Here is a 27,746-nt window from a genome sequence, read left to right as displayed (position 1 = left end):
AACAACCCCACCAGGTGTGGAGAGGCATCCAAGTCCTGGGCACAACCCCCCAACCCCCAACAGCAGCCTCAATCTCAGAGGAGCTTAACAAATTTTGCCACTCTGCCAGTTGGTCCAAGTCTGTGTAGACCAACTGGCAGAGATTCTCAGCAGGCCTCCTCAACCTCTCTCCGACTCATGCCATCGTTCCCACCTATCTGAAGGCCTCCACCATCATTTCCATCCCCCAAAAGACTGGTATAAACAGCCTCAAAGACTACAGACCTCTAGTCTGTCATGAAGTGTTTCGAGTGGATAGCATCCCAGCACATCAGAGACTGTCTACCCCGCTCCCTTGACCCCTACCAGTTTTCTTACATAGCAAATTTATCCACAGAGGATGCCATCACATCACCATTCACAGAGCGCTGAGCCATCTGGAGAACAGGAAGTGGAGCAAACCTAACTGGACCACCTTTGATACCCTCTGCCACCTGCTCCTGGATCAAAGGCTTCCTCACCAACCAGCATCAATCAGTCTGAACCCCTTCCCGTCTCTCGGCACGGTATCCCTGCAGAGCTGCGTTCTCAACCCCCTACTATACACCCTGTACATCTATGACTGCTCACTAGTATAATGATAAGGAGCTTCCTTGTCTTGATGTCAGTGGCTTGTTTCTCCTCCGTTGGCCAGCTGATTGTTCCAGCAGGGTATCTGATGACTGGCAGAGTGTAGGTGCTGATTGTCCCTCACTCTGCAGGCATTTGATGGTTGCAGTTTCTTAGCGGCTTCTTCATTGTTCCCAATTCCCTGTAGGATTCCTTGATGGTCTGAGATTAATTTAAAAGTGAAAAGTATATAGAGTATATTGTGCAAAAGAAATCATTTTAATTAATGACAAAAATGTGATGGACAAAGGGCTATGGTCATTGTGAGAGAAGTAATACATGCAGAATGTATCACTTAATGCTTATCATTGAATACTACTGAGCTGAAATCATTGAATTAGAGACAAAGTAAAAGAGATAGCTGGCAAGCTACATCCATCTATGTGTTTGTGTGGAAAGCCTGAGTTCAGGGCCATAAATGGTAGGAAGACAGAAGGAGTATGTGGGCACAGGGGCATGAAAGACCTGCCAGGAGGCTTCATCACTCACCCACCCTTCTCTCTTCCCCACAGGAAAGCTGGTGATTGCTGACACCAACCGGCATATACTACTTCGGACAAAACACATTCTGATTGGGAACAAGGGGGAGCTGCACATTGGAAGCCCAGACTGTCCTTATAAAGGCAACCTCACCATCTCGCTATTTGGAAGGTGAGGGTTTATAAAATGTAGCAGAATGAGAACACTATTTGCTTTTAAGAAAATACTTAAGTGTAAGATTTGTACAAGGTTTACTAATTGGTGGATACACCGTGTTTAAAAAACAGTGATTATACTTGTTTGAAAGAAGGTATAAGTAGGAAGGTGTGGTGGCAATAGTGTGAATCACAAGACTAAAAGTAAACTGAGTGGTAAAGAAAGGATTGTGGTTTGGCTAAAATGGAGCGACTTGGTCCTGAGACCCATCCGAGAATTCTTGTGACACATACATCAGGGGACTGACTCCAAAGAACGCTGAGGTTTGTGTGACACCACAGACAGAATGGTAGAATGAGACAAGAGAAGAATAAGATCAGTAATGAAACAGAACAACCTCAATATACGGTAGTGTTACGGCCCTAGCAGGGCCTCCTCCTGAAGGTGCCTGTGTGGGCGTGTCCTTCAATCTCTTTTGCCTGAGGTGCCACCTTTTCTCCTTTACACAGCTGACTCTCGTCAGTAATTAAAAGTATTTAAGCCCAGGGAAAGGTGAGCTCTGGGCCTGAGTGCCATGTGAGTGGTTACAGCTAGTGAGCTGAGTGTTTGTGGTGTTTGCAGCTAGTGAGCTGCTCTCTTTCTTTTTGGCTTACGTTTTACTTTATTGACCAACGCCTGAGTTTTGTTTGTTTTCTTAAATGGTGATAGCGGCTTGTCCGTCTCTTTTAGTTGAGCTACTTTAATTAAACTCTTTAATTTAACCCTTATGCCTTCTTGTCTCCTTTTCTGACCCGGACACTTTTTGTTACTTCCCCCTCACCGCCTAGACCCCTCAGGGGAACGTAACAGGTAGTAATAAACAAATATGTTTTATATCCCAATGTGTTGTCTTTTCTTATCAGTTATGATAGTGTATTAAATAGTGAATTTGTTGTTGCACACAAACTAATAACAAACATTATTATATTAGACTACTCGTGATTATTTTAAAAAAATTATTATAATTTTGCTGTTAGTAAACAGTAAAAGAACTTTTTACTAGTTTATGTAATAATTGCTTTTTCTTTTGTTATGGTTATTAAAAAGTGTTAAATGATGCCATCTTTGTTGTCTTCATCATGTTTCATAAATTTGACGGCATACTTTTTACCTAATCAGACACAAACTCTAAAATATATTTTTTTTTTAATTTAACAAAAGACTAATTTTTAAGTAAAGTAATCATGAGAATCAGGAGCCTGGCTTGTTGTACAGGACTTGTACTCTATCACTCTCTTGTTGTCAGGAGTTTTCCTGTATTGCAACTCAGGTCAGAATAAAGACACTCAGACAGACAGGGTAGCGTGTACACGGGTGAGACTCATGGAGACTCGCACCCTGGAACAGTTGTCAGGCTTTATTTATACCCCAAGCATATTCGTGTAGCATGTACAGGAAGAGATAAAATAGAACTGTGCTGCATGCAGGCTTCCTGTTGAACAGAGCGTAACTTCTCTATTTAAGCTGAACACTGAAAGAGCAAACACATCTAGATGAAATGTACTTTTAAGCATAACATAATAAAATTCCTAAAGTCCTAAAAAATCCCTTAACATTTGTTATTTGATTCTTCTGTCTCTCCTTAAGACCAACTATGTAACAACACTGACATAAAAGTTTTTGGGGGGGGTTTATTCTTGGAAGAGAAAAAAAACCTCTTAAAAATTATTCTGCAAGTAATTTGTTTGTATAAACCCACATCAAGGCTAACTAAAGTGCACTCCGTGTCTCAAAGCCACGTGAAAACAAGCATACTGTCAAAACATTTCTCATTCTCCATTCTTGTCCATAGACTGGATGACAGCGATGAGGAGCACAGCTACTTTGGGAGAAAGTACATTGGCGTGGGGACAGGGGGGACACTAGAGATTCACGGAGAAAGGAAGCTGTCCTGGACATTCCTCAACAAGACCCTCCATCCCAGAGAGAGCAGTCAAAACAACTATCTGTTCCAAAGAAGCTGGGGGAATCGAGGCATCATAATCCACATAATTGACCCCAAGACAGGAGAGGTGCTGCATGATGACAGGTGAAGTTCCTCTTGAACATAAGGGTTGCATCAGAGCTGCAGTAAAATCTGGAGACTTAATTAGAGAAGTAATGATCTAGTAACTGGCGCCTCATAAGCTTCTAATTAAGGGTTGTAATGAAGTAGACAAATGTGCTCTTAATAAATCTAATGGTGTTTTACAGACGGATATTACATTCAGAAATCTGTGACATGCTTAATATCCTTTCATAAATAATAAAATCTATTCAGCCATTAGGCCACTAGGTCCAGTAAACTGACATAAATATATTATTGAGCAATATTAGTGTAAGCCCTCTTTTGAAGAGAGATTGTTACCAGTGAATGTCAGTTGTTCAAAAGTAAACTGGTACTAAAGGGTCATTTATCATGACCCTTTAGTAACATTTGTTTCAAAAGTGAGCGTGTCATTTACAATGGACATTTTATGGTAAAACATAACAATGCATCAAAAAATTCTCATTTCATGAATGAAGTCTTACCAACTGCCACTACTGTCACAAAGATGCACCTTGGCAGTCATGTCAGAAAGGGATTCTGAAACCGTGTTCCCTTTCCTATACAGTGACAATGATTTTCACGTTTGGTGGTAACGCTGAGGAATAAAGACCACAGTTACTGTCCAGATTGTGATCTTGAATTCAGTTTGATTCAGTTTTATTTATATAGCTCCAAATCACAACTACAGTCAACCTACAGAGAACAATGAAACAATTCAAGCACTTGGTGACAGTGGGAAACAAAAACTCCCTTTTAACAGGATATAACCTCCAGCAGAATAAGGCTCAGGGAGGGGCGGCCATCTCCCATGAGTGATTGAGGGTGAAGTGAGGAAGGCAGGAAAAGACATGTTGTGAAAGAAAGCCAGAGATGAATAAAGAAGAAACCAGGGCCAGGGTTTCATGTCACTGATCCATCCCTAACCATGGGCTTCATCAAAAAGGACATTTTCAAGCCGATTCTTAAAAGTAGAGAGGATGTCTGTCTTCTTAAACTGGGAGCTGGCTCCACAAACAAGGGGCCAGAAACCTAAATTCTCCTAAAGCTAAAGTCTAAACTTTTAAATACCCTAAGAAGTAAGCCTGCAGAGTGAGAGCAAAGTATGGTATTGAAGTGGTACAATGAGTTCATTAAGATAAGATGGGGCCTGATTATTCAAGACCTTGTATGTAGGAGCAGGATTTTGAATTCAGTTCTGGATTTAACAGGGGAGCCAATGAAGGGAAGCCAATATACGAGAAATCTGCTCTCTCTTCGTCAGTACTTTTGCTGCAGTATTTTGGATTAACTGAAGGCTTATCAGGGAGTTTTTGGACATCCTGATAATAATGAATGACAGTAGTCCAGCCTAGAAGTAATAAGTGCATGGACTAGTTTTTCAGTGTGACTCTGAGACTCCTGTATATTTGTTTAATATGCATATTAAACGTGATATCCTGGTTGAAAATGACACTGCCTAAGGCAATGGTTCCCAAACTTTTTTTTGCTAGGCCTCCCATTCGGCACAAACACATCCTCAAACCACACACACCCATATTTTGTTTCCAAACTCCACTGCAGTTTATTTCACACCTAAAACTTTCTGTAAACAATTAAACAAATAAACGTAAACTGCAATAAATTACAGTTTGCAATAAAATAAACTGCTACCTCTTTAAATAACAGAAAAACAAACCATCGTTATGGTGTAATTATTTTATGTGCAGTTGTTGTTGGGTTTTTTTTTTTTACTGTGTATGAATATTCAACATTGCTATCAATACATTTTTCAAAAAATGCCTCTCTATGCAAAGTGAATTTCCCACAGTGGGACACACACTTACAACTGTGGGATACTGTTTGTCCGTGATTTGGACAGCCCAGCGCGCGCTGCAGATGCAGGGGAAGCTAATTCTGTCGGGGATACCTACCTTGGCACCACCGTTGTGCAGGTGAAGCCAAAGACAAGATATGCTTCATCGTATTTTCTAGTCTTTGGCTTGGAAGGAAGTTAGTTTGGAAACATATTTGGTGATGCTCCATCTTCTGCTTTGCGTTTATGTGGGAGCACCGTCAAAAATCCCTCCATTATGCCAGCAGTGTCCAAGCATTCTTTGCATTCTTTTTTTAAATTCATTTTTATTTTTATCAGTCTGGTTACAGTGCTGAAAAGAAACCAGAGAAGATATCTTTGTTCTTTGCTCTTTTATTATTGTTACATTCACTTTTAATTATTTATATAGTTGCACTCTGCAAAAAGGTGATTGGAAACCACACCACAACCAGATTTAATGTGACCATGTGCAATGAATTTGCAATCTTATTGATTTCTGAAATGGTTGCTTTGATGGTGGGGACCAGGTCTGTCAGCACTTGCAGTCAACTGCCCTCTTCAAAGCGACTTTGGCACATCAAGACGACTATAAAACAGCAATAAGATGGAGCCAGTCTGCTGTCAGTCTGTAGGTGGTTGAAACATGCAATTACATTTGGTGATAAATGGTGATTAACTGTAATAAATTGAGGAAAATTGCTAATCCTTTAGTGTCACAAAGCTGTTGGTGTATAGTCACAGAAATTCGTATAGGCAGAAGTTCCTAGTAACCACATGTATTCAGAATCCAGCCAGAACCTCATAGATTTGAAATAGAAATTAAGAAATTCCTTCACAAATGGTCACATAATTGCTGCAGGACAGCAATTTTACTGCAAAATGACAGAGGAGCTCGGCAGACTTACTTATACATAGGGATATAAAATCAGTTGTCAAAAGTAAAAAAATGAAATGCAGTCATAACTGTCTTAGTTTTTTCTAGTCACAAGGAGAATGCCAATTCAACTTTTTACTCAAGCGTGACTGAACCATTTCTGGTTAGGTTTTGGTTGGTTAGCTTTTTAAACTCTGTTTTACACCATTAAATTACAAATAAAAATGCTAGCGTCAGAGATTCATTCAAGCTGTGAAATCCATCTGAAGCAAAAAATGCAAGGTGGGAAGTGTGCAAAATAACTTTTCCATCTCTTTTTGATGTCATTTCATGATGGCAGACTGTTTGCAGGGGACAGCTTTCAAAAGTCCCCTGAACACAAGACATAAGAATTTGGTGCTTTTCTTCTTTTATCTATCTCTCTTTTAATCTCTGTATCATTCTCACAGGTTTGACACGTACCGCAGCAAAAATGAGAGTTATCGCCTTGCAAAATATGTCGATGGCATAAAGCCTGGGCTCATACTGGCGATGATGGTCAATGACGAGGGCTCTAACAACTTGGAGGACTCCGCTAAGAAGAGTATATCCAAGCTTGGCAGCAAATACATCAGGAGTCTCGGCTTTCGGTAGGCTATTGAAACACAATTTTTCATTAACCTCTGTAACCGAACCTGTGATTTTGCCTTTCTGAAATAAAAGATATTGCTCGTGGTCATTTTGGGGCTTTTGATGATTTCTTTGAATTGTTATTATTGCAGGGTGGACTGATTCTACAGTACACAAGTCTTTAATGACTTTACACATTCAAAAGTATACATATAGGATCAAATATATACAAACATTCACTTAAAGCGTTGCTGGAGTTCTACGGTGTCTTATAACTTGACAAGACCAAGGTCTATTAGCTTCTCGTTACTAAACATAAATGACCACAACTGGTAGTTCCTCTGTGTGAACACTAAAAGGATTTGTTTGATGGGGCTCAATGGATTTAATTTTGTGTGCAAACTCATTTTAGCTCAGGGTAAGAATATTTCCATGCAAATATAAGCTTTCTTGCTGCAACTCGTCCTGTCAAACCTGCAGCTCAAAGTCTTCTCTTCACAGTTGAAACTGCCACTTGCTTACTACAGCTATTAAGCTGCTTGAAGCTGTTGTCCTGTGAGCCGCCGATCACACAAGCTGTTAACTCTCAGACACTTGTCCTCTGATTCAGTTGTGGCTTTGGGTCTGCAGACCTCTTCCTGTCACAGTTTGTTTCTGAGTGCCTTTTGATGGTGAAGGAAACTGTACTCACTGACAGCTTGACTTTCTTTGAAATTTCTCTGTAGGAAAGATCTACATTAGGTGTTATGATCTTCTGTCTCTCTTCCATTGTTAATCGCCTTTTTCTCACCATTTTTGTAGCAACACACTCCTTTCTGCAGTACAATACGCTTCAAGTGATGCTGACGAGGGTATGTTACCACAGTGTATTCCAACACTGCTTTTATGGAGACAGAGGGGGTTGTAAGTAATCCAGAAAATTTGGAACACCTGTAGGAATTAGTAGCACCAGCTTTCAAGGCTTGATGAACCGCCATTGCTGCAGAACAGCTTTAAATTGTTAACCCATGTTTTGTTCCCTGAAAAAGGCTTTTTTTGTATAATTCTGAAATGTATATTATTTTCAGTTTGGGGTAACCTTAATTTTTTTTTTAAAGCTCATTGGACTTGAACGACATGAATTGCAATAAAAAAAATGGAAAAACTGGGGTGTTCTAAAACGTTTGACTGGTAGTGTATTTAGATTTACATTAAACTAAACGGCTGTGACCATTTTTAGCTGTGTTTCAAGTCTACCTGCTGACAATAGCAAAATATTATTTGTTAAGTTACATTATGGTTTATAAGTAGCATCATGACAAGTTCAGTTCAGTTTGCTATTTGACAAAATGTGCTTTGACTCAAATGTTATGCATTTATCTAAGATCGGTGGCTGTGCCTCAGGTGGTGGAAGGTGAAAGGTTGTTGATTTTAAAAAACTGAAACAACACATTTAGAATAAAAGTACCACGAGCACCTGGTAAGGACCATGTACTATGAGATACTGTAGGAATTTATACATTCATAAAAAAATGGAGAAAGTAAAAATGAAGTTGGTTAAAAACAGTTAAAGTAAGACTGGCAGTGTTTAAGAGAGAAGTGCAAATGGCAGTAATAAGTAATATGTAGACTATAAACGTCAGACCTGAAAGGTGTGTTCACCTGTGAAAGAATGAAGAGTTATTATATAGCTTTAAAGAGAACGGTTCTTTATGGTTGAATTAGTCTGAGGGAGAAGGACCTGTGCTTCTTCAGTAGTGTGGAGTGGAGTGGGTGTGTTGTCCATGATAGAAAGGAGTTTGTTCAGTGACCCCTGACCCTCACTGACAAATGCCTCTAAATTCGGACCACTGATGCTTCCAGCCTTGTGGATTAGTTTTTTGATCCTGCTCCTGCAGAGTAAACAGCACTTACTAACACAGCTCGGTAGAAGATCTCCAACATGATGCTGGACACATTAAAGGATCTGAGTGTCCTTAGAAAGACGTGTCTGCTCATCTCCTTCCTGTACACAGCATCACTGTTGGTCCTCCAGTCCAGTCTGTCATTCAGGTAAAGTGGGCTTGACATACCTACTGCAAACACTAAATGTGCATACGTGTGCTTATTAAAAGACACACACTTACATATTATGGAATGCTGTGGAAACTAAGAGCACTGTGTGAACTTAAGTTATGCTGCACCTCACTGTGTTTAGGGGAAAAAATCAGTGTCTATTATGCATGGGAAATGGAAACTGAATCATGAATCACGACTAAATGAGTGTTGAGGTCTCCGATTTTCTAACATTAGTGTTCATACTTGTAAACTGAGACATTTTTCAAACAACACTACTGTGCTCTTCTGTTTTTGAGAAAAAGAAAGGAAAGGTGACTTTGCATAGTAAAATACAGGCTTGTGTGATTGTGCTTTGCACCGTGTTTGTTAGTTGTAATGTCAGCTCCCTTGTTGTGGGCTGAGAGGAGATGTTGGTTAATGTTGGCAGTGCAGGCCCTGTGGTTAGTCTCTGAGCCGTGCAGCGTTATGAAAATGAATGAGAGCCGGGAAACACTGAGAGGGTTTTATAAATGACTTGAGGACAGAGGCACAAGTTAACATTCCTTTGCCAATTTGCACTTTCTTCCACAGTTGTGGATGCTGTGGAGGACGGGCTAAATGGATTGGAGCAGTGTTGAGGCGACAGAGGGATTCCTGCCTAACAACTCTTGTCGCCGGCTCTCCTTACACTATTGCCAAACAGGCAGACACTGGTGTCATCAGGAGAGAGAGGCTGTGTAATTTGTGGTGCACCCAGAGACATTTTAATAAGCTGGAATTTATGAGACTCTGCAATACATTTTCAGTTATGTAATTTGCATATCTTTACTGCAGCTGTCACAGCAGTACTTGTGGCAGCATGCAGAAATACAGCAACACACTTTGTGAATGCTTATTTGCTCCATAAAAATCAATTTAAGTAAATCAGCATGGACAGATGGGCTTTAAGGTGTAAATACCAACCCAATTGTTTTCTTAAAAAATGTCCACTTTTAATTTGTCCGAAGTAATTTGACATTTTAAAAATATACTCCACAGCTTGTGGGGATAGGTTAATTGGATAATCGAAATTGTCACTAGGTGTGAATGTGTGAGTGTGAATGGTTGTCTGTCCCTGTGTGTTGGCCCTGCGACAGACTGGCGACCTGTCCAGGGTGTACCCCGCCTCTCGCCCTATGACAGCTGGGATAGGCTCCAGCGCCCCCCGCGACCCTGAAAAGGATAAGCGGAAGCGAATGGATGGAAAAATATACTCATTTTATATGTATAAAAAGTGCACCGAACAAATGGTACAACCATACTAACAAATGTCTGTGAAGGTTCTCAGTCAAAGCTCCTTAGACATACTAACAAACGAACAATAATTACCCAAATGCCCTCCAGAATTTGTAAGTTTGCTCACTTCCACAGAATTAAACAGGAATTTTCTATTGTAGTTTCATTGAGACAGAATATCAGCAAGAAATCCAGAAAAATACAAAAGTTATAAATTGATTTGGATGTCATTGAGTAAAATAAATATTTGATCCCCTACAACCCAGCCAAACCTCAGGCTCCCACAGGTTGGCTGCATATCACAGATTACTGTTAATCAATTACAGATACTCCTGATCTCAACTTATTAAGTGTATAAAGTACCACCATCCACAAAATCAGTTTCTTCTATTCCAACCTCTACATCACTATGGGCAAGACCAAAGAGCTGTCAAAGGATGTCAGGGGTGAGATTGTAGGTCTGCACAAAACTGGAATGGGCTAAAAGACCAGTGCAACGAGCAACTGCTCGTTTGATTATTTGGAAACTGAAGAAATACAAAAATAAACATCAATTGGCCTCAGCTTGTATGGGGTGAGGTAGGGAGTCATTGTGTTTTTGTTTTTTGGGATTGCCCACAGTAGTTCATCGCCATATGATAACTGTTTTTATTGTATAAATCATTCTGTTCAAGTCAAATAGAAGGATCCTGGGAGAAAAAGTACATGATTTCAAATGGTTAAATAAATAAACAGTGTTTACGAGCTGTTACAGCTCAAATTGCTGAAAAAGTTCATGCTGGTTCTTGGTGAAAGGTGTCAGAATGCACAGTTTGTTGGATATGGCATTACATAGCTGCAGACCAGACAAAGTGCCCATGCTCACCTCTGTCCACCACTGAAAACACTAACAATTTGCAAGCGAGCATCAGAACTGGACCGGGTGCATGAGTATCACTTACCTAGGGAACACCCAGCATCAGGATGCACTATAGGAAGAAGGCAAACCAGCGAAGACAGCGTGATGCTTTGGACAATCTTCTACTGGGAAACTTTGGGTCCTGCCCCACCTCCCAACTTATAGGACCTCAAGAGTCTCTATAAACCATCTAAAAAAGTGTCACCTTCTTATTCATCAATGATTGAAGAAAATAAAGACAACCCTAGAGTTCTCTTCAACTGTCGGAGCTCTGTTTACCCAACCATTCCTTTAACGTTCACTAGTAATGACTTCATGATTTTCTTCCCAAATACAATTTTAACTATTAGAGAAAAAATTGCTCATAACTATCTAACAGATGGAGCATTACGTACAGCTGCTTTCAATATTATTGATATTTACTTAGTCTTTTTTCCAATTGATCTTTCTGACTTAACTTCAGTAATTAATTCCTCCAAACCATAAATGTGTCTTTCAGACCCCATTCCTACAAGACTGCTCAAAAAAGTCCTTCCATTAATTAGTGCTTTAATCTTAAATATGATCAACCTATCTCTAATAATCTGCTATGTACCACAGGCCTTCAAGCTGGCAGTAGTTAAAACTTTACTCAAAAAACCATCTCTAGACCCAGCTGTCTTAGCTAATTATAGGCCAATCTCCAACCTTCCTTTCATATCAAACATCCTTGAAAGAGTAGTTGTCAAACAGCTAACAGATCATCTGCAGAGGAATGGCTTATTTGAAGAGTTTCAGTCAGGTTTCAGAGCTCATCACAGCACAGAAACAGCTTTAGTGAAGGTTACAAATGATTAGAGAGTCCACCATCAGAGGTCATAACCTCTGATGGTGGACTCTCTGTGCTTCTCCAGGTACACCTTTGTGCAGCGTTCAATACTCCTGACCATAACATTTTATTACAGTGATTAGAGCACGCTGTAGGTATTACCTATACTGCACTGCAGTGGTTTATATCATATCTATCTAATACACTCCAATTTGTTCATGTAAATGGAGAGTCCTCTTCACACACTGAGGTTAATTATAGAGTTCCACAGGGTTCAGTGCTAGGACCAATTCTGTTTACATTATACATGCTTCCCTTAGGCGGTATCATTGGAAGGCGTAGCATATATTTTCACTGCTACTCAGATGATACCCACCTTTATCAATCCATGAAGTCATTAAAACACACCAATTAGTTAAACTGCAGGAATGTCCTAAAGACATAAAGCCCTGGATAATCTCTAATTTTCTGCTTCTAAATTCAGATAAAACTGGTTATTGTAGGTTATTGTACGCGACTATGAAAATCTTGGTATCTAACCATATACTTACTCTGGATAGAAAAACCTTGGCCTGCACTAACACCATGAGGGATCTTGGAGTCATTTTTGACCAGGATATGTCCTTCAATGTGCATATTGAACAAATTCTAAAATCTCTAAAATTAGAAACATCCTGTCTCAACATCATATCTCATGGATTTATTCTAGGCTGGACTACTGTGATTCATTATTATCAGGAAGTCCTAAAAACTCCCTGAAAAGCCTTCAGTTAATCCAAAATGCTGCAGCAAGAGTACTGACAGGGACTAGAAAGAGAGAGCAGATTTCTCCTATGTTGGCTTCCCTTCATTGGCTCCCTGTTAAATCCAGAAACGAATTCAAAATCCTGCTCCTCACATTCAAGGTTTTAAATAATAAGGCGCCATCTTATATTAATGACCTTATAGTACCATATCACCCTATTAGAGCACTTCATTGTCGTACTGCAGGCTTACTTGTTGTTCCTAGAGTATTTTAAAATAGAAAAGGAGGCAGAGCCTTCAGCTTTCAGGCCCCCTTCTATTAAACCAGCTATTACCCTTTTTTCACTCACCGAGTGTTTATACACCACTCTACATTTAATTATGAATTATAATTTTCTTCTGGTTCTCTTCTACAGCCTGTCTTTTGTCTTGTTTCCATCCCCTCACCCCCAACAAGTCACGGCAGATGTCCGCCCCTCCCTGAGCCTGGTTTTGCTGGAAGTTTCTTCCTGTTAAAATGAGTTTTTCGTTCTCACTGTCGCCAAAGCACTTGCTCATAGGGGGTCATCTGACTGTTGGGGTTTTCTCTGTATGTATTATTGTGGGGTCTTTACCTTACAGTATAAAACTTCTTAGGGCGACTGTTGTTGTGATTTGGTGCTATATAAATAAATTTCAATTTAATTCTTCTCAGAAAGAGCTCACTGTGCTTAAAGGAAGCAGACAGGACCATGATTGCGTTCTTTATTAATGACCTGTAGTTACAAGAGAGAGATCAACATGTTTTAGTTTCAGAAGTCATTCCCTTGCTGTCACTACTTCTGAGAGAACCTCATCTTGTGAATGCAAATGCAGCAAGTTGAGTTGAGCTATCAGCACAATGACAGCGTTATTTCAGCAATATTGGTCTTGTTGAATCTTGAAACAAGATTTGAAAACTTTGAGTTCTGCAACATGGCACATGCTGAACCTGTGAAAAGAAAAATCATTATTGGCAGTTTTTAGTCCAGACAGTTTATGGTCCCTTCAGTATCAGCTCTTACCTAACCAAGCTCAAGTGTGCCTCCAGCTGAGCCTCCAGCTATGCCTCAGCAGTGGCTCCTGTGACTACCTCATGCCCTCCTGCAGGTGAGGCTGCATCACCTCCTGCAGCAGGTGGGCTATAAACAGAGTTTGACTCGCAAGTCCTTGCAACCCAGCTACATTGCACAACTGACAGTAATGCCTTAATTGACATGCACCAATACTCAGAAGAGAAGCCAATTCCACAGGAGAAAGACACGTCTTTAGTCCAAAGAAACAAAAAAACCATCATGCACAATAACACAGAGCTGTCCTTTGTTTGTCCCTGGCAGGATATGGTATTGTGAAGGATGTATTCTGGGAACCTCTCACTCTTGCCAGTCACTTTTTATTTTTGACACTTAGAAATATGTCAATCCTTTTCCCATGTGTGTGTGTGTGAGAGCGTGTGTGTGTGTGAGATCACTTTTCCGATCACTTTTCACTTGTTATTCTGCTCTTGATGTCCTTTTCTTGTTTTGCTTCTGGCTCAGCTTCATTTCTTATTCATTTCATCTCTCTCTTCAATTCAATTCAATTCAATTCAATTTTATTTATATAGCGCCAAATCACAACAAAAGTCGCCTCAAGGCGCTTTATATTGTACAGTAGATAGCACAATAATAAATACAGAGAAAAACCCAACAATCATATGACCCCCTATGAGCAAGCACTTTGGCGACAGTGGGAAGGAAAAACTCCCTTTTAACAGGAAGAAACCTCCGGCAGAACCAGGCTCAGGGAGGGGCGGCCATCTGCTGCGACCGGTTGGGGTGAAAGAAGGAAAACAGGATGAAAGACATGCTGTGGAAGAGAGACAGAGATTAATAACAGATATGATTCGATGCAGAGAGGTCTATTAGCACATAGTGAGTGAGAAAGGTGACTGGAAGGGAAAAACTCAATGCATCATGGGAATCCCCGGCAGCCTACGTCTATTGCAGCATAACTAAGGGAGGATTCAGGGTCACCTGGTCCAGCCCTAACTATATGCTTTAGCAAAAAGGAAAGTTTTAAGCCTAATCTTGAAAGTAGAGATAGTGTCTGTCTCCCGAATCCAAACTGGAAGTTGGTTCCACAGAAGAGGGGCCTGAAAACTGAAGGCTCTCCCTCCCATTCTCTTCTGTTCTGTCTTCTATGCCTCGTGTACATTTTTTCATTCTATTCTCTGACCTTGTTCTACTGCTTTTATCTGTCTGATTTACTACCATTTTCTAGCTTCTTTCTTCATATGCTTTTGTTTTTGTTATCTACAGGCATCCCTGGACCTTTATAGTGGCAAAAGGTGATGTGGCTTCTGTTGTGGAGGACACTGCTGTCTATCAAGGTAGGAATCTTTTTTTAAAAAACCTAACCCTGCCACTAGCATGATTTTAATGGGATATGACGTGATCAAAGCATTTTTCATCCAGAAAACCCAGCAAGTTTTATGTTACAGCACTAACAGCATTTGTTGTAACAGGGACTAAGGAATCTTCAGAGGCCCGGAGCGCTCGAGTTTTTCAGTCAAGTTTTGGGGAGCATTTCACCGTCACTGCCAGCAGCCAGTGGGTCCAAGGTAACTCTGCTGACACATAGCCACAACAGATCAATGTGTATCATGGAGGTTCCTATTTTCGAAATGTTTCTTTCTGAAAAGAATGGGAGAACAGATACACAGACAAAAGTATGCAGCGCCCCAGTGTCTCTCAAGATGTTAAACACCACTTAGTTTTTATCAGGGACACACTGCCATCCAAAATAAATGCAGCAGAAGTCACCGTTGCTTCTGGATTTAACCACAATGGTACCCAAAGAAACAGGAGGACGCTCAAAAGCACAAGTGAAGCTGAAGCTATAGGGGCAGCCAAAGCAACAGGTTTTACTGGTGCACTAATATGAACACAACTTTTTCCTTTAAAGAGCAGGGCATTCCTGTTTCCAGTGCTCTTTACCTTGCCAGTTATACCATATACATATATATCTCCCAAAACTTGCACTAGTGACCACAAACTTTTGTTACAGTCACCCACAAGGGTAGCCCAAACAGTTCCCATTATTACCAACTAAGCATTAAACTCCCTAAAGTAGTCCATTTTATCAGTTTTTTTGAATAATGAAGTGGTCTGGGGGGCATGAGTTCATATCCCAGATGAGACACCATTTTGCCAAGAACCGTCTCAAAGTTCAGACCAAACAGTTGAGTTTTGAAGAACAGAAATGTATTCCATTAAATTAAACTGACAAAAAATGTACAGTGGTTAAACCTTCAAAAGTGAGAGAATTAAACTCCAAACCTAAATAAACCTTGAATGCTTGAGAAAAAAGAGAGAATGTTAGCTAACGGGTAGTTAGACACACATTCAATGGCAACAAGTTTGTTATTGTTATATAGAGTGGCTTGCAAAAGTATTCGGCCCCCTTGAAGTTTTCCACATTTTGTCACATTACAGCCACAAACATGAATCAGTTTTATTGGAATTCCACGTGAAAGACCAATACAAAGTGGTGTACACGTGAGAAGTGGAACGAAAATCATACATGATTCCAAACATTTTTTACAAATAAATAACTGCAAAGTGGGGTGTGCGTAATTATTCAGCCCCCTGAGTCAATACTTTGTAGAACCACCTTTTGCTGCAATTACAGCTGCCAGTCTTTTAGGTTATGTCTCTACCAGCTTTGCACATCTAGAGACTGAAATCCTTGCCCATTCTTCTTTGCAAAACAGCTCCACAACTGCCCTGTGATGGCCTCAGAGGTTGTCTAAGAGAATATTGGGAGCAACAACACCATGAAGTCCAAAGAACACAGCAGACAGGTCAGGGATAAAATTATTGAGAAATTTAAAGCAGGCTTAGGCTACAAAAAGATTTCCCAAGCCTTGAACATCCCACGGAGCACTGTTCAAGCGACCATTCAGAAATGGAAGGAGTATGGCACAACTGTAAACCTACCAAGACAAGGCCGTCCACCTAAACTCACAGGCCGAACAAGGAGAGCGCTGATCAGAAATGCAGCCAAGAGGCCCATGGTGACTCTGGACGAGCTGCAGAGATCTACAGCTCAGGTGGGGGAATCTGTCCATAGGACAACTATTAGTCGTGCACTGCACAAAGTTGGCCTTTATGGAAGAGTGGCAAGAAGAAAGCCATTGTTAACAGAAAACCATAAGAAGTCCCGTTTGCAGTTTGCCACAAGCCATGTGGGGGACACAGCAAACATGTGGAAGAAGGTGCTCTGGTCAGATGAGACCAAAATGGAACTTTTTGGCCAAAATGCAAAACGCTATGTGTGGCGGAAAACTAACACTGCACATCACTCTGAACACAACATCCCCACTGTCAAATATGGTGGTGGCAGCATCATGCTCTGGGGGTGCTTCTCTTCAGCAGGGACAGGGAAGCTGGTCAGAGTTGATGGGAAGATGGATGGAGCCAAATACAGGGCAATCTTGGAAGAAAACCTCTTGGAGTCTGCAAAAGACTTGAGACTGGGGCGGAGGTTCACCTTCCAGCAGGACAACGACCCTAAACATAAAGCCAGGGCAACAATGGAATGGTTTAAAACAAAACATATCCATGTGTTAGAATGGCCCAGTCAAAGTCCAGATCTAAATCCAATCCAGAATCTGTGGCAAGATCTGAAAACTGCTGTTCACAAACGCTGTCCATCTAATCTGACTGAGCTGGAGCTGTTTTGCAAAGAAGAATGGGCAAGGATTTCAGTCTGTAGATGTGCAAAGCTGGTAGAGACATACCCTAAAAGACTGGCAGCTGTAATTGCAGATAAAGGTGGTTCTACAAAGTATTGACTCAGGGGGCTGAATAATTACGCACACCCCACTTTGCAGTTATTTATTTGTAAAAAATGTTTGGAATCATGTATGATTTTCGTTCCACTTCTCACGTGTACACCAATTTGTATTGGTCTTTCACCTGGAATTCCAATAACATTGATTCATGTTTGTGGCTGTAATGTGACAAAATGTGGAAAACTTCAAGGGGGCCGAATACTTTTGCAAGCCACTGTAGCTACTATCAGCTTACAGTCTGGTCGCTTTGCTAATTAGCTGTTCACCTCATCAACAGGCAGTAACATTTTCTGCTGTCAAAAGCATTTTGTAGGGACAAATATACAAATAAACAGCAGCATTAGCAATAAGATTGGTGGCTAACTCCGCATTTCTAGTTTTAGCTGTCTATTAGTTGCCATTTCTTCTTTTTATCAGTGCATTCACTTTCTTTTATCGTAAGCTATGCCCGCTCAAGCCAGTACTCAAACTGCACCTTCCTGCATGGAACAGGCTGTGTTCTGAAGAAGATGCTGGTAGAAATATTGATAATCGGCTTCTAATGGAGGTTTATTGATGTTTACCAAAAAATCCCCACCTGCTTGGAGTATAGACTCAGTACCCCGACTCAAACCTCTGTCGCTGCAACATCGGTGTTACAGAGGAATGTAGTCAGTAAATTGTGTTCCATCAAACACAGTGCAGCAACGTGTTGCTGGTGTAGACTATATTTGCTGTGTCAATAAGCTATGTTAATGCCTCATCAGTGCTACATCTTTTCAGTGGGAAAACAATATTTGTGCTATCTAATGTCTCTCCAGTCAGATTGTGCAGACAAAGGCATTTGTGAAACAGAGGTATGCGACATTATCCCGAGGTCTTGCTCAGGAAAAAGCTACATTAAATCTGTGTGGGTAGCGCTAAGCAACAGAGAAACAATCGTAACTTTAAGAAGAGGGAGGAACATAGGAGTTAAGAAGGACACTAGTGAGCACACTGCACGGCAGCACCTGCAGAATATGGTGGTTCTTCAGCTGTTGCCAGAGAAATCCTGGGGATCCCCACGCCGCTTTGTTTTGACTTAAAGCAGCAAATATTTTTAACATTCACACACCAATGAATGCACTGGAGAGCAACATGGGGTTAGTATCGTGCCCAAGGATATTTGGTATGTAGAACGGAGCAGCCAGGGATCGAACCACCAACCTTCTGATTAGTAGGTGACCTGTTCTAACACCTGAGCTACACCATGCACCAAAACTTGTGTTTTAGCTTTTCTGTTCTTAATCATATGATCTGATCTGATACAAATATCAGTCTGGGTGGAGTTCTTTTTTCTCCTCGTCTTTCCTCATATTGTGTATTTCCATTGTTCTACCTCTCCGACCTGTCTTCCCATGTGATGTTTGTGTAATGTATGTACGCTCAGAAGGGTAAGATGGCGCTGGTTGCCGGCAGCCTTAACCCAATTTCTTTCAGGATCAGTAAAGTATTATCAATCAATCAGTATGTCGTTATGTCAGCACAGCTCTCCAGTATTTCATTTGGGCACCAGGTATTCTGTCTGAGCAGTAATTGATTGGTGATATCATCACCACATCATCTTCCCACCAATATAGAAGTGTGTGTTTGTGTTTCTTTGTGTCTACAGAGGCAGAGTGGTCAAATTGGTTTGACAGGGATGATGAAAGGGGATCTGGAGACTGGGAGAAATTGTCTGATCTGCATAAGGCCTATCCAGACCACCTATGTAGCAGCCCGTTGGACATTCAGGTAAAGATATTCTTAGAGAACAACATGACCTAACTTACAATAAGGGACACTTTCATTAGGAATTAAGACAATGCAACAAAACAATAATATGCTCAAGAAAAACAGGAATCTGTCACGATGAGTTGTGTGGCTGTCAGTGGCTGGACCCACGTGCAGGACTCGGAGACAAAACATTAACTTAAACGGCAGCTTTATTGCTCGTGAGACACGCTTAGCAATACATAAACAACAACTTAACCCAACTAGACTGCAGATGCATATGACTTTAACCTGAAGGTAGACGACAATGAATACACACACAACAAACGTGGAGGACGCAACAACTGGCAGGGAACAACACAGGGCTTAAATACATACTGAGGTAATTAGGGAATGTGAAACAGGAGGAGAGCACAGCTGGGACTCATCAGACATGACAAGACAAGGGGAGGCAAAACTCAACACACTGACATAGTACACAGACTTTCAAAGTAAAACAGGAAACTGAACAGAAGTAACACTGAACCACAACCTAAGAACTAGAACACAAGAAATGCCAAGGAACTAGGGAGCTAGGAATACTAGCGACAGAAATCAAAACACATCATGAAATCAAGGAAAACTAATACAAACAGAAAAACACTGAGTCCATAGACTCAGGACCGTAACAGAATCTAAATGAAATGAGTTTATCTTTCACAGAAAATACTAAGAAATGAATTCAATGTGTATTTTATGATCCAACGTTGGTTCCTAAAAGTTTAAGGTAAAAGGTTACTATTATCCCTAATTAAAAGTTCTCACTATTAATGTGTTAATGAGTCCATCCTTGCATCTATGCTTGGATGTATGCGTTAATGTTACCTTGCTGAACTTTACTGCAATGCATCTGGAAAGTATTCACTTGTTCCACAATTTTTCATGTTAAAACCTCCAAAGTGGATTAAAATAATATTTCATGTCAAAATTCTACATATAATATGTGACATAATAAACCACTGGTGATCGGTTGTAGCCATCTGATCATCTGTCAGATGTCTGCAAACTGACTGGAGTCCACCTGTGGTCAGTTCAGTTGGTTGGCCATGATTTAGAAAGGCACTCACAAAAGTTAAACTTTTTGGAAGGTTTGATTGCTTCTAGTCACTGAACAAACTGCTCTCCATCATGGACAACCATTCAAACCTGCTCCACACCACACTTCTAAAGCAGCACAGCGGCTTCTCCCTCAGACTGATTCAACCGTGCTGCCGTAGAGAATCCCTCAGGAAATCATTCCTACCATTGTCTGTAAAGCTGTATAATAACTCTTTATTCTGTGACAGGTGAACACACCTGTCAGGCAGAAGATCCTAAACATATTCTTATATTATAACTTCATGCAGCTGTTTTTCTTACATTTATTGTGTACACATTATTCATTAATGCAATTTGCCCTTCTTTCTTACACAATCACAGTCTTACTTTTACTGTTTTAACCAAATTCAATTTTACTTTCTTAGTTTTTTATCACAGTTGTAAATTTATAAATTCCTGCACTTTCTCATAGTATAAGCCCTTACTGGGCACCTGTGCCACACATTTTACTGTGTTGTTTATTGTTGTGTATTTTAGGCTGTACTATTTTTACCCTTTATCATGCTGCTGTAACACAGTAATTTCCTCTGTGGAAAAAATGATCTATCTACCTACCGAGCTACGCTCGCAACACCTCACCTACGAAGCACCCAGGAGGCATACTTGCCATTCTCCATACTTGTCTTGTCTATTACTGAGTCTCAGAAAAAGAATGGTTCAAAGAATGGAGGATATAACAAATTCACTCTCCAAGACACAGAGATCGGAGCTGCTGATGTTGGCAGTATTAACTTCTGTAGCAACTAGAAAACCCACTGGTCAGAAACTCTAAATCTTTAATACTACACCAAATAAGTTTCAGTAAGGTTTGAGCGCCTTGTCTGTAAATGTTACACTAAGTGAGAAGATGTTCCTTTCCAGAAAAATGCAAAGACTGAACACTGGAGAAACAGTTTGGGTTTCTCTTCAAGTAGTTCAGAAGCTGGAACTTTAAGTGACATTCAAACATTTACAAAGAGTCCATCATCTTGTTGGACCAGATGAAGATTACATAGCTGATGTCAGAGAAATTAGAATGAGACGACACACTTTCACAAACACACAAAAGTGGAAGTCTAAAAAAGGTCCGTAATGTCAAACTCACACAAAGAGCCAGTCATAACACCCAGCTGTGCAAGTATCACACCAATCATATTAAGGCATATTATGTGGTTATTATTGAAAATCACTGGTCTGCCTTCACATGCATACTTGAGTGACATCCCATTCTTAATCCATAGAGATTAACATTATATCTGCACATAAAGCTTTAACAGCTTCAACTCTTCTGCGAGGCTTTCCACAAGGTCTAGGAGTGTTGGGGAATTTTCAATCATTCTTCCAAAAGTGCATTTGTGAGGTCAGACTGATGTTGGTCTGGCTCACAGTCACCGTTAATTCATCCCAATGCTCTTGATTCTGAACTGAGCTCAGCCAGGTAAAGAAATCCCCAAAATCAGATTCTGTTGGATGTGGTGTTTTTTCATGTCCACATGAAGACAATCAACTTTCTGGGCCATCCAAATGTGTTCTATCAGGTCGAGGTCAGAACTTTGTGCAGGCCAGTCCAGGTCTTCCACACCAAACTCACTCATCCATGTATTTATGGACCTTGCTTTTTACACTGGTATCCGGTCATGTTGGAACAGGAAGAGGCCATCCCTAAAGCTGTTCCCACAAATTTGGGAGCATGAAATTGGCCAAAATGTCTTGTTACGCTAAATCGTTTAGAGTTCCTTTCATTGGATCTACGTTTGGATGTCTGTAGCTACTGACTCTGCAGAAAGTTGGTGACCTCTTTGCACTATGCACCTCAGCATCCGCTGACTCCACTCTGTGATTTTACGGGTTCTACCACTTTGTTTCTGAGTTGCTGTTCTTCCTAATTGATTCCGTTCCATTAACAACTGACTATTACCTAGGGAGGACATTCCAGAAAAATTTAGGAAATCCTGAATTCAGTTTATAGTGTAACTGTCTATTTCATTAAATGTGCTTAGCTGTTTAACATTAATGTATACGTTTGCCCATTGTGTACATGAGTATTGTTAAAAAACAACATTAATGTGCAAAGACTTCACTGATTTGATTTAATGAATATCTTCCACATAACCAAGTTATACTTAGATCATAGTTCTACAAGAAAGAAAATGAACTTGACAAGTGAAAAGAAAAAAGGAATAACAGTCACAGGAGTGACAGTTTCTTAATTGTTGAGGAGTCCTTGAGAGGAATCAGTCCTGTTAATCATACACTGCCAGTGGTGCCATGGTGAATCACCTTTAAACAAATAGGAGGCTGAGCTATCACAAAGCAGCTTTTATTTAGTTGTCTGGTAATAGTTTGTGATTTGTTTAGCCTTTTAGTTTGAATTAGGGATGGTCTTTAATTGCATTGCTCATGGCTCTAAAACTGGAGCAAAGAGCTGGCCACAGGAAACAGAATGAAACAAACAAATGTGCTGTCCTATTCTGCAGTTTTTAAATTCCCTAATAAGTGTAGAAATCTCCGTGCAACCTTCATAAATTTTGTACAGTCAGGTTGCTGTTGATATAATTCCACCAATAATACTAGATCACGACTGACTGAAAGTGCATTTTATGCATCTCGTTGTAACCATCTTCCTTTTTCACGTTTACAAGGTCACAAGCTTAGAACTGTCACTGAACAGTCGATTTTCTTTAATAGAAGTAATTCTGCTTATATATTGGTTCATTGTCAGCTTGTACTAGGCTTTAGATGATTTACAGTAACCCTGACATTATCTTGTACCATATCTTGATCTTCTTCTTCTTTTAGCTTCTCCCTTTAGGGGACACCACAGCATATCATCAGCATCTGTCTCATCCAGTCCCTGACATTCTCTGTCATGCCAACTCTCTTCATCTCCTCCTTCACTACAACGATTAAACTTCTCTGAAGTGTTCCTCTTTTCTTGCTGCCTGGCAGCTCCATCTTCAATGTCCTTTGCCCATTATGTCCACTATCCCGCTGCAAAAGTCCAAACCATCACAGTCTTGTCTCTAACTTTGTCTCCAAACCGCTGAATTTGAGCTGTCCCTCTTGCTTTTAATCTTGTCGATCCTGGTCACTCTCAAAGGAATTGTTTGCAAATTCAAGTCTGCCACCACCAGCTCAGTCTCCAGTCTTGTTGTCAGTGCTACTGTCTCCAAACCAGACATCATAGCAAGGCTACCATCTTTCACTCTTGCTGCTATCCTTCTGTCACAAATCACCCCTGACACTCATCTCGACCCACTCCACCCTCCCTGCACTCTTGTGCACAGTCCATTGCTTTGGATGGTTGAGCCCATGTATTTAAACTCATCTACCTTCACTACCTCTTACTCCTTGCATGTCCACTGTTACACCTCACTCTCTCATTCACACACACACACGTATCTGTCTCGCTTCTGCTGAGTTTCATTCCTCTTCTCCCTAGAGCATATCTCAACCTCTCCACTTGCTCCCTAGTCTCACTACACATCACAATATCATCTGCAAACACTGCAACCTACGGAGACTCCAGCCTGACCTCATCTGTCAGCCTCTCCATCAGTATTGCAAACAGGAAGGGGATCGCAGCTGATCCCTGATATGATCCCATCCCCACCTTGAAGCCATCTGTCACTCATTTTGCACGCCTTACAAGTGTCTCACTGTCCTGCACCACCCTCACATACTTCTCTGCCACTTCTGACTCCCTTATGCAGTACAAAAGTTTCTCTTTTAGCACAATACCATATGCTTTCTCTCGATCCACAAGACACAGTGCAACTCCTTTAACTCCTTCTGACCTCCTCTACACTTCTGCATCAGCACACTCAAAGTAAACGTCATGTCTAGTAGTAGTAATAGCCTGAAGCCATACTGCTGCTTGCTGATCTTTACATGTATCCATAACCTAGCTTTAGTAGCATATAATATTAAAAACTGACTAACTGTAATATATATATCTATATCTATATATCTATCTATATATATATATGTATATATATATATAGATATATATATATATATATATATATATATATATATATATATATATATATATGTATATGTCCTTGGGTCCTTGGGCAAGACACTTCACCCGTTGCCTACTGGTGGTGGCCAGAGGGCCTGGTGGCGCCAGTGTTCGGCAGCCTCGCCTCTGTCAGTCCGCCCCAGGGTGGCTGTGGCTACATGTAGCTTGCCATCACCAGTGTGTGAATGTGTGCGTGAATGGGTGGATGACTGGATGTGTAAAGCGCTTTGGGGTCCTTAGGGACTAGTAAAGCGCTATACAAATACAGGCCATTTACCATTTACCATCTAAAGTCAAGTTAAAAGTGTCTCAGTGAAGAGTCACTACACTGGGGTCAGCTGAGGCTGCTCCTGTGAGCAGTTGTCTTTGGCCAGTTGGATGAACAGATCTGTCCTCAGTCAAACATGCCTGTAACATGAGTGAACTGCTGGGACATGTCACAGCCACATCCAGCATGGAATCATGAAGTAGCAGCTGTTCCATGTGATGCCAGGCCTGTAGTTCTGGCACGCTGCTTCCGACACCCATACCACCAGTTCCCTTAGAATATGTCTCTTCTGTTCCTTTGCTGAACTGAACATGTTCTTCAAAAAAAATCCCTTTCTTAGTTTTAGGTTTTCTGGCTTTTTTTTTCTTATAAGGGCTTTAAATTATGAAGATTTAGAGAGCTCGCGTGCCTGTGACAACTCTGAACAGGTTCCCTGGAAAAAATGACAAAGTCTGTTTTCCTAAGTTTGCCGTTCTCATTCTAAAAATTCAGACAGCGGGATATCTAGGTTTAGCAGCCAAGTGGTGTTCTTCCAGTATGTTATGTAATTTGGGTCAAATTTGTTTTGGATTATCTGACACATCCTGAAGGTATGTGAAGAGGCTCAGTGCCAGATGCTAAATGTCTATACTTTCCTTTTGCTTTGGCTTTCACTTTAGTGGTCACAGTACAGTTTGCTGAGTTTAAGAGGTCACAGTTTTATTATTGCCCCTGTTGGAAAGTTTCATCAGGCAGGGATTTACAGCAATTGAAACGGTCAAGAAAAGGTTACCACATAAATTTATAGAATATCATTAAATAACTGAAACCACATATGAAAACAAGGAGAGTTGGCAATTTGTGCTACGCTGGCCTTTCCACTGTGTTGTTCCATGCTGCTGTACCACTTTCCCCAGCATAAGACAAAGAAAGTCCCTTGCTGTTAGGCCCCAGGACCTTATCAGTGGACTAAAATAATTAAGTAAGGTGCATGCTATTCTTTCTGTGACAGCTGTTTGAAAATGAATGAGGTTAGAGTTCCAAAAAATGTGTGTGTGTAGGACTCTGCCCAAGTAAGTTTTTGTGTCTAGACGGATTGGGAAGCCATGGAAGACTGAGGACTAACCCTGTATGCTGGAGGCCTTTATGAAATTCCTGCTGTTTGCCAATAACATAAGCCAGCCAGTAGACAAATTTCAGATGTAGTTTATGAAAACAAACAATTTTAGAAGCCAGCCCCCCCCAAAAAAATGTCCTATTGCCAAGTCACCAGACATTTCTCTGTCTTTTTCTCTCAAGCTGTGAGCAAGCATACTGCCCAACATTTTGAGACGGTCCTCTTGAGGACAGTTGACAGCTGGAATAAAACCAATGGTGTGTCGCAAAATGTGAAAATAGCACTTTTTATCCATGTGTCTTTCATGTTTCCACTGTCCAGGCTGAAACCCATGACGGCATTCCATCCAACCAGACGGGAGATGTGATCCACAAGAAAGACAAGGACTATGGCTTTGTCTGTCTCAACAAAGACCAGACTCATGGCCTGTGTCACAACTACAGGGTCCGCTTCCTCTGTGGAAAACTAGGTATAATCATTTGACCGTGTATATTGTGTTTTTACCTTTAAGCATAGCACGAGTATATATTTTCCACTCGTAGACTTTTTCTCACAGTGCACCATACCCCTGCATTTTTTTCCTGTTTCCCTTCCTTAAGAATGGCTTCTTGACAGCCACTAACATCATTTCTGATGAGGCTTTGATAAACTGCTGGTCCAGACATATCTCTTGGGTCCTGCATCAGGTCTTTTCTTATTTCTTAAGAACACGAATTTCAGGTATTGTTCATCTGTAGGTAGTTTTAGGCCTGCGTTGTCTTTTGTTTTGTTTTTCATTTTCCTTCATTTAAATGATGCACGGCAGAGCAGGCTGAGATATGCCACGTTTTTGGGTAATAGCTCTTTGGAATCATGTTGTTGGTATAAAAATACTTTATTCCTGTCAGACTACATTGTCTTTGCATCTTTTGTAGGTTCAACAAAATACATTCGAACAAATTATATATTTTTGTGACAGACGTCTAGTTACAAAGTCCCTTAAGATACAGTTTAAAATTGTTTATATCATGTTCAAGAAACCAGTTTAAGGTGATTTAAATTTTGTGACATGACACACCATCATTCTGGAAGCAGCAATCAGAAGATGGGTATACTGTTGTCGTAAGGGGAGGGTGAGAAACAATATCCAGGTAGGCTTTGGCACTGATGATGGTACTAAGGGGTCCAAAGTGTGCCAAGAAAATATTCCCTATACCATTACACCACCATCAGCTCTTCGAACTTGTAATAAGCTTGCTTTCATGTGGATTATGCTAAGTTCTGAACATGCCTTCTGAATATGGCAACAGAAATTTAAACTCACAATGTCATGTTGTTCAATTTTGCTACCCATGCAAGCTGTAGCCCCAGTTTCCCCTTCTTTGTTTACAGGGGTAGCACCCAGTGCGGTCAGTAAAGAGAACATCAACATATTGTGTTTAGAGCCCTTGTGCATACCTTGGTTGTAACAAGTGGTCATTTGAGCTAAAGTTTTGTTGCTAACAGCTTGAATCATTCTGGCCATTCTGCTCAGACCTCTGCAATGTCTCATTTCACTGAGACAACTGTGGCTAACTGCATATTTTTTATTGTTTTAGACCATTCTTTATCACAAGAGAAGTATTTGTGCAGGAAAATCCCAGCAGATCAACAGATTCTGAAATACTCAGGCCAGCCCAGCTGGCACCAACAAACATGTCACATTTAAAGTCATCTACATCACCTTTCATCCCCATTCTGATGGTCTATTTGAACTTCAACAGGGCTCCTGACCACGTCTACATATCACATTGAGTTGCAGTCATGTGATTGGCTGATCACATGTTTGTGTTAATGAGCAGCTGAATACAGTGGCACTGAGTCTATATAGACATACAATCTTGTTGTGCTTCAGAGAACATGTTCTGTGGGGGTGGGCTGATATGGTTGGAATGCATGGACCTCCATCTGCGCAGAGATTTACAGTCCTTTGTCTGGACTTGTCCCTATATTTTAGTTATATAGAGATAAGCTTTCAAGTGTTGTCTTTTCTCAAGGTTGACAATGGCTACAAGCACTCTATACACTCTATAATTTGCCCCCCAAACACACTCCCACAACGCATTAAACTGCAATCGTAGGCTAGCTGTCATTCTACGAAAGCTTCTGCTTGCTTTTACTCTGAGCTGAGGATGTGATTTCAGCTTTCATAACTTGCTGACAAAATGCAAAGACAGAACAGAACTTCAAAAATAATGAATCACATCTTCTTAATGTTTCACGAAGAACTGCAGTCAGTCATGAAAAAT

The 27,746-nt window shown here is 40.6% G+C and overlaps 1 protein-coding gene across 3 annotated transcripts in view; it reads left to right on the top strand.

Moving 5' to 3' along the window:
- The window catches only part of cemip (cell migration inducing hyaluronidase 1), a 180,920-nt gene that overhangs the window by 84,973 nt on the left and 68,201 nt on the right, over positions 1-27,746 (top strand). For all 3 annotated transcript variants that reach the window (XM_019347682.2, XM_019347709.2, XM_019347757.2), the window contains 7 exons: positions 1,161-1,299; positions 3,116-3,352; positions 6,489-6,668; positions 14,708-14,778; positions 14,914-15,009; positions 18,875-18,996; positions 25,801-25,948. In XM_019347682.2, the coding sequence (XP_019203227.1) occupies positions 1,161-1,299; positions 3,116-3,352; positions 6,489-6,668; positions 14,708-14,778; positions 14,914-15,009; positions 18,875-18,996; positions 25,801-25,948 (993 nt within the window). The remainder of the gene's footprint in view (positions 1-1,160; positions 1,300-3,115; positions 3,353-6,488; positions 6,669-14,707; positions 14,779-14,913; positions 15,010-18,874; positions 18,997-25,800; positions 25,949-27,746) is intronic.

Source organism: Oreochromis niloticus, linkage group LG1 (genome assembly GCF_001858045.2).
Source record: "Oreochromis niloticus isolate F11D_XX linkage group LG1, O_niloticus_UMD_NMBU, whole genome shotgun sequence".
Classification (NCBI taxonomy): domain Eukaryota; kingdom Metazoa; phylum Chordata; class Actinopteri; order Cichliformes; family Cichlidae; genus Oreochromis; species Oreochromis niloticus.
The sequence above is the reverse complement of the archived record's forward strand: the minus strand, read 5'-3'. Positions and strand labels throughout refer to the sequence as shown.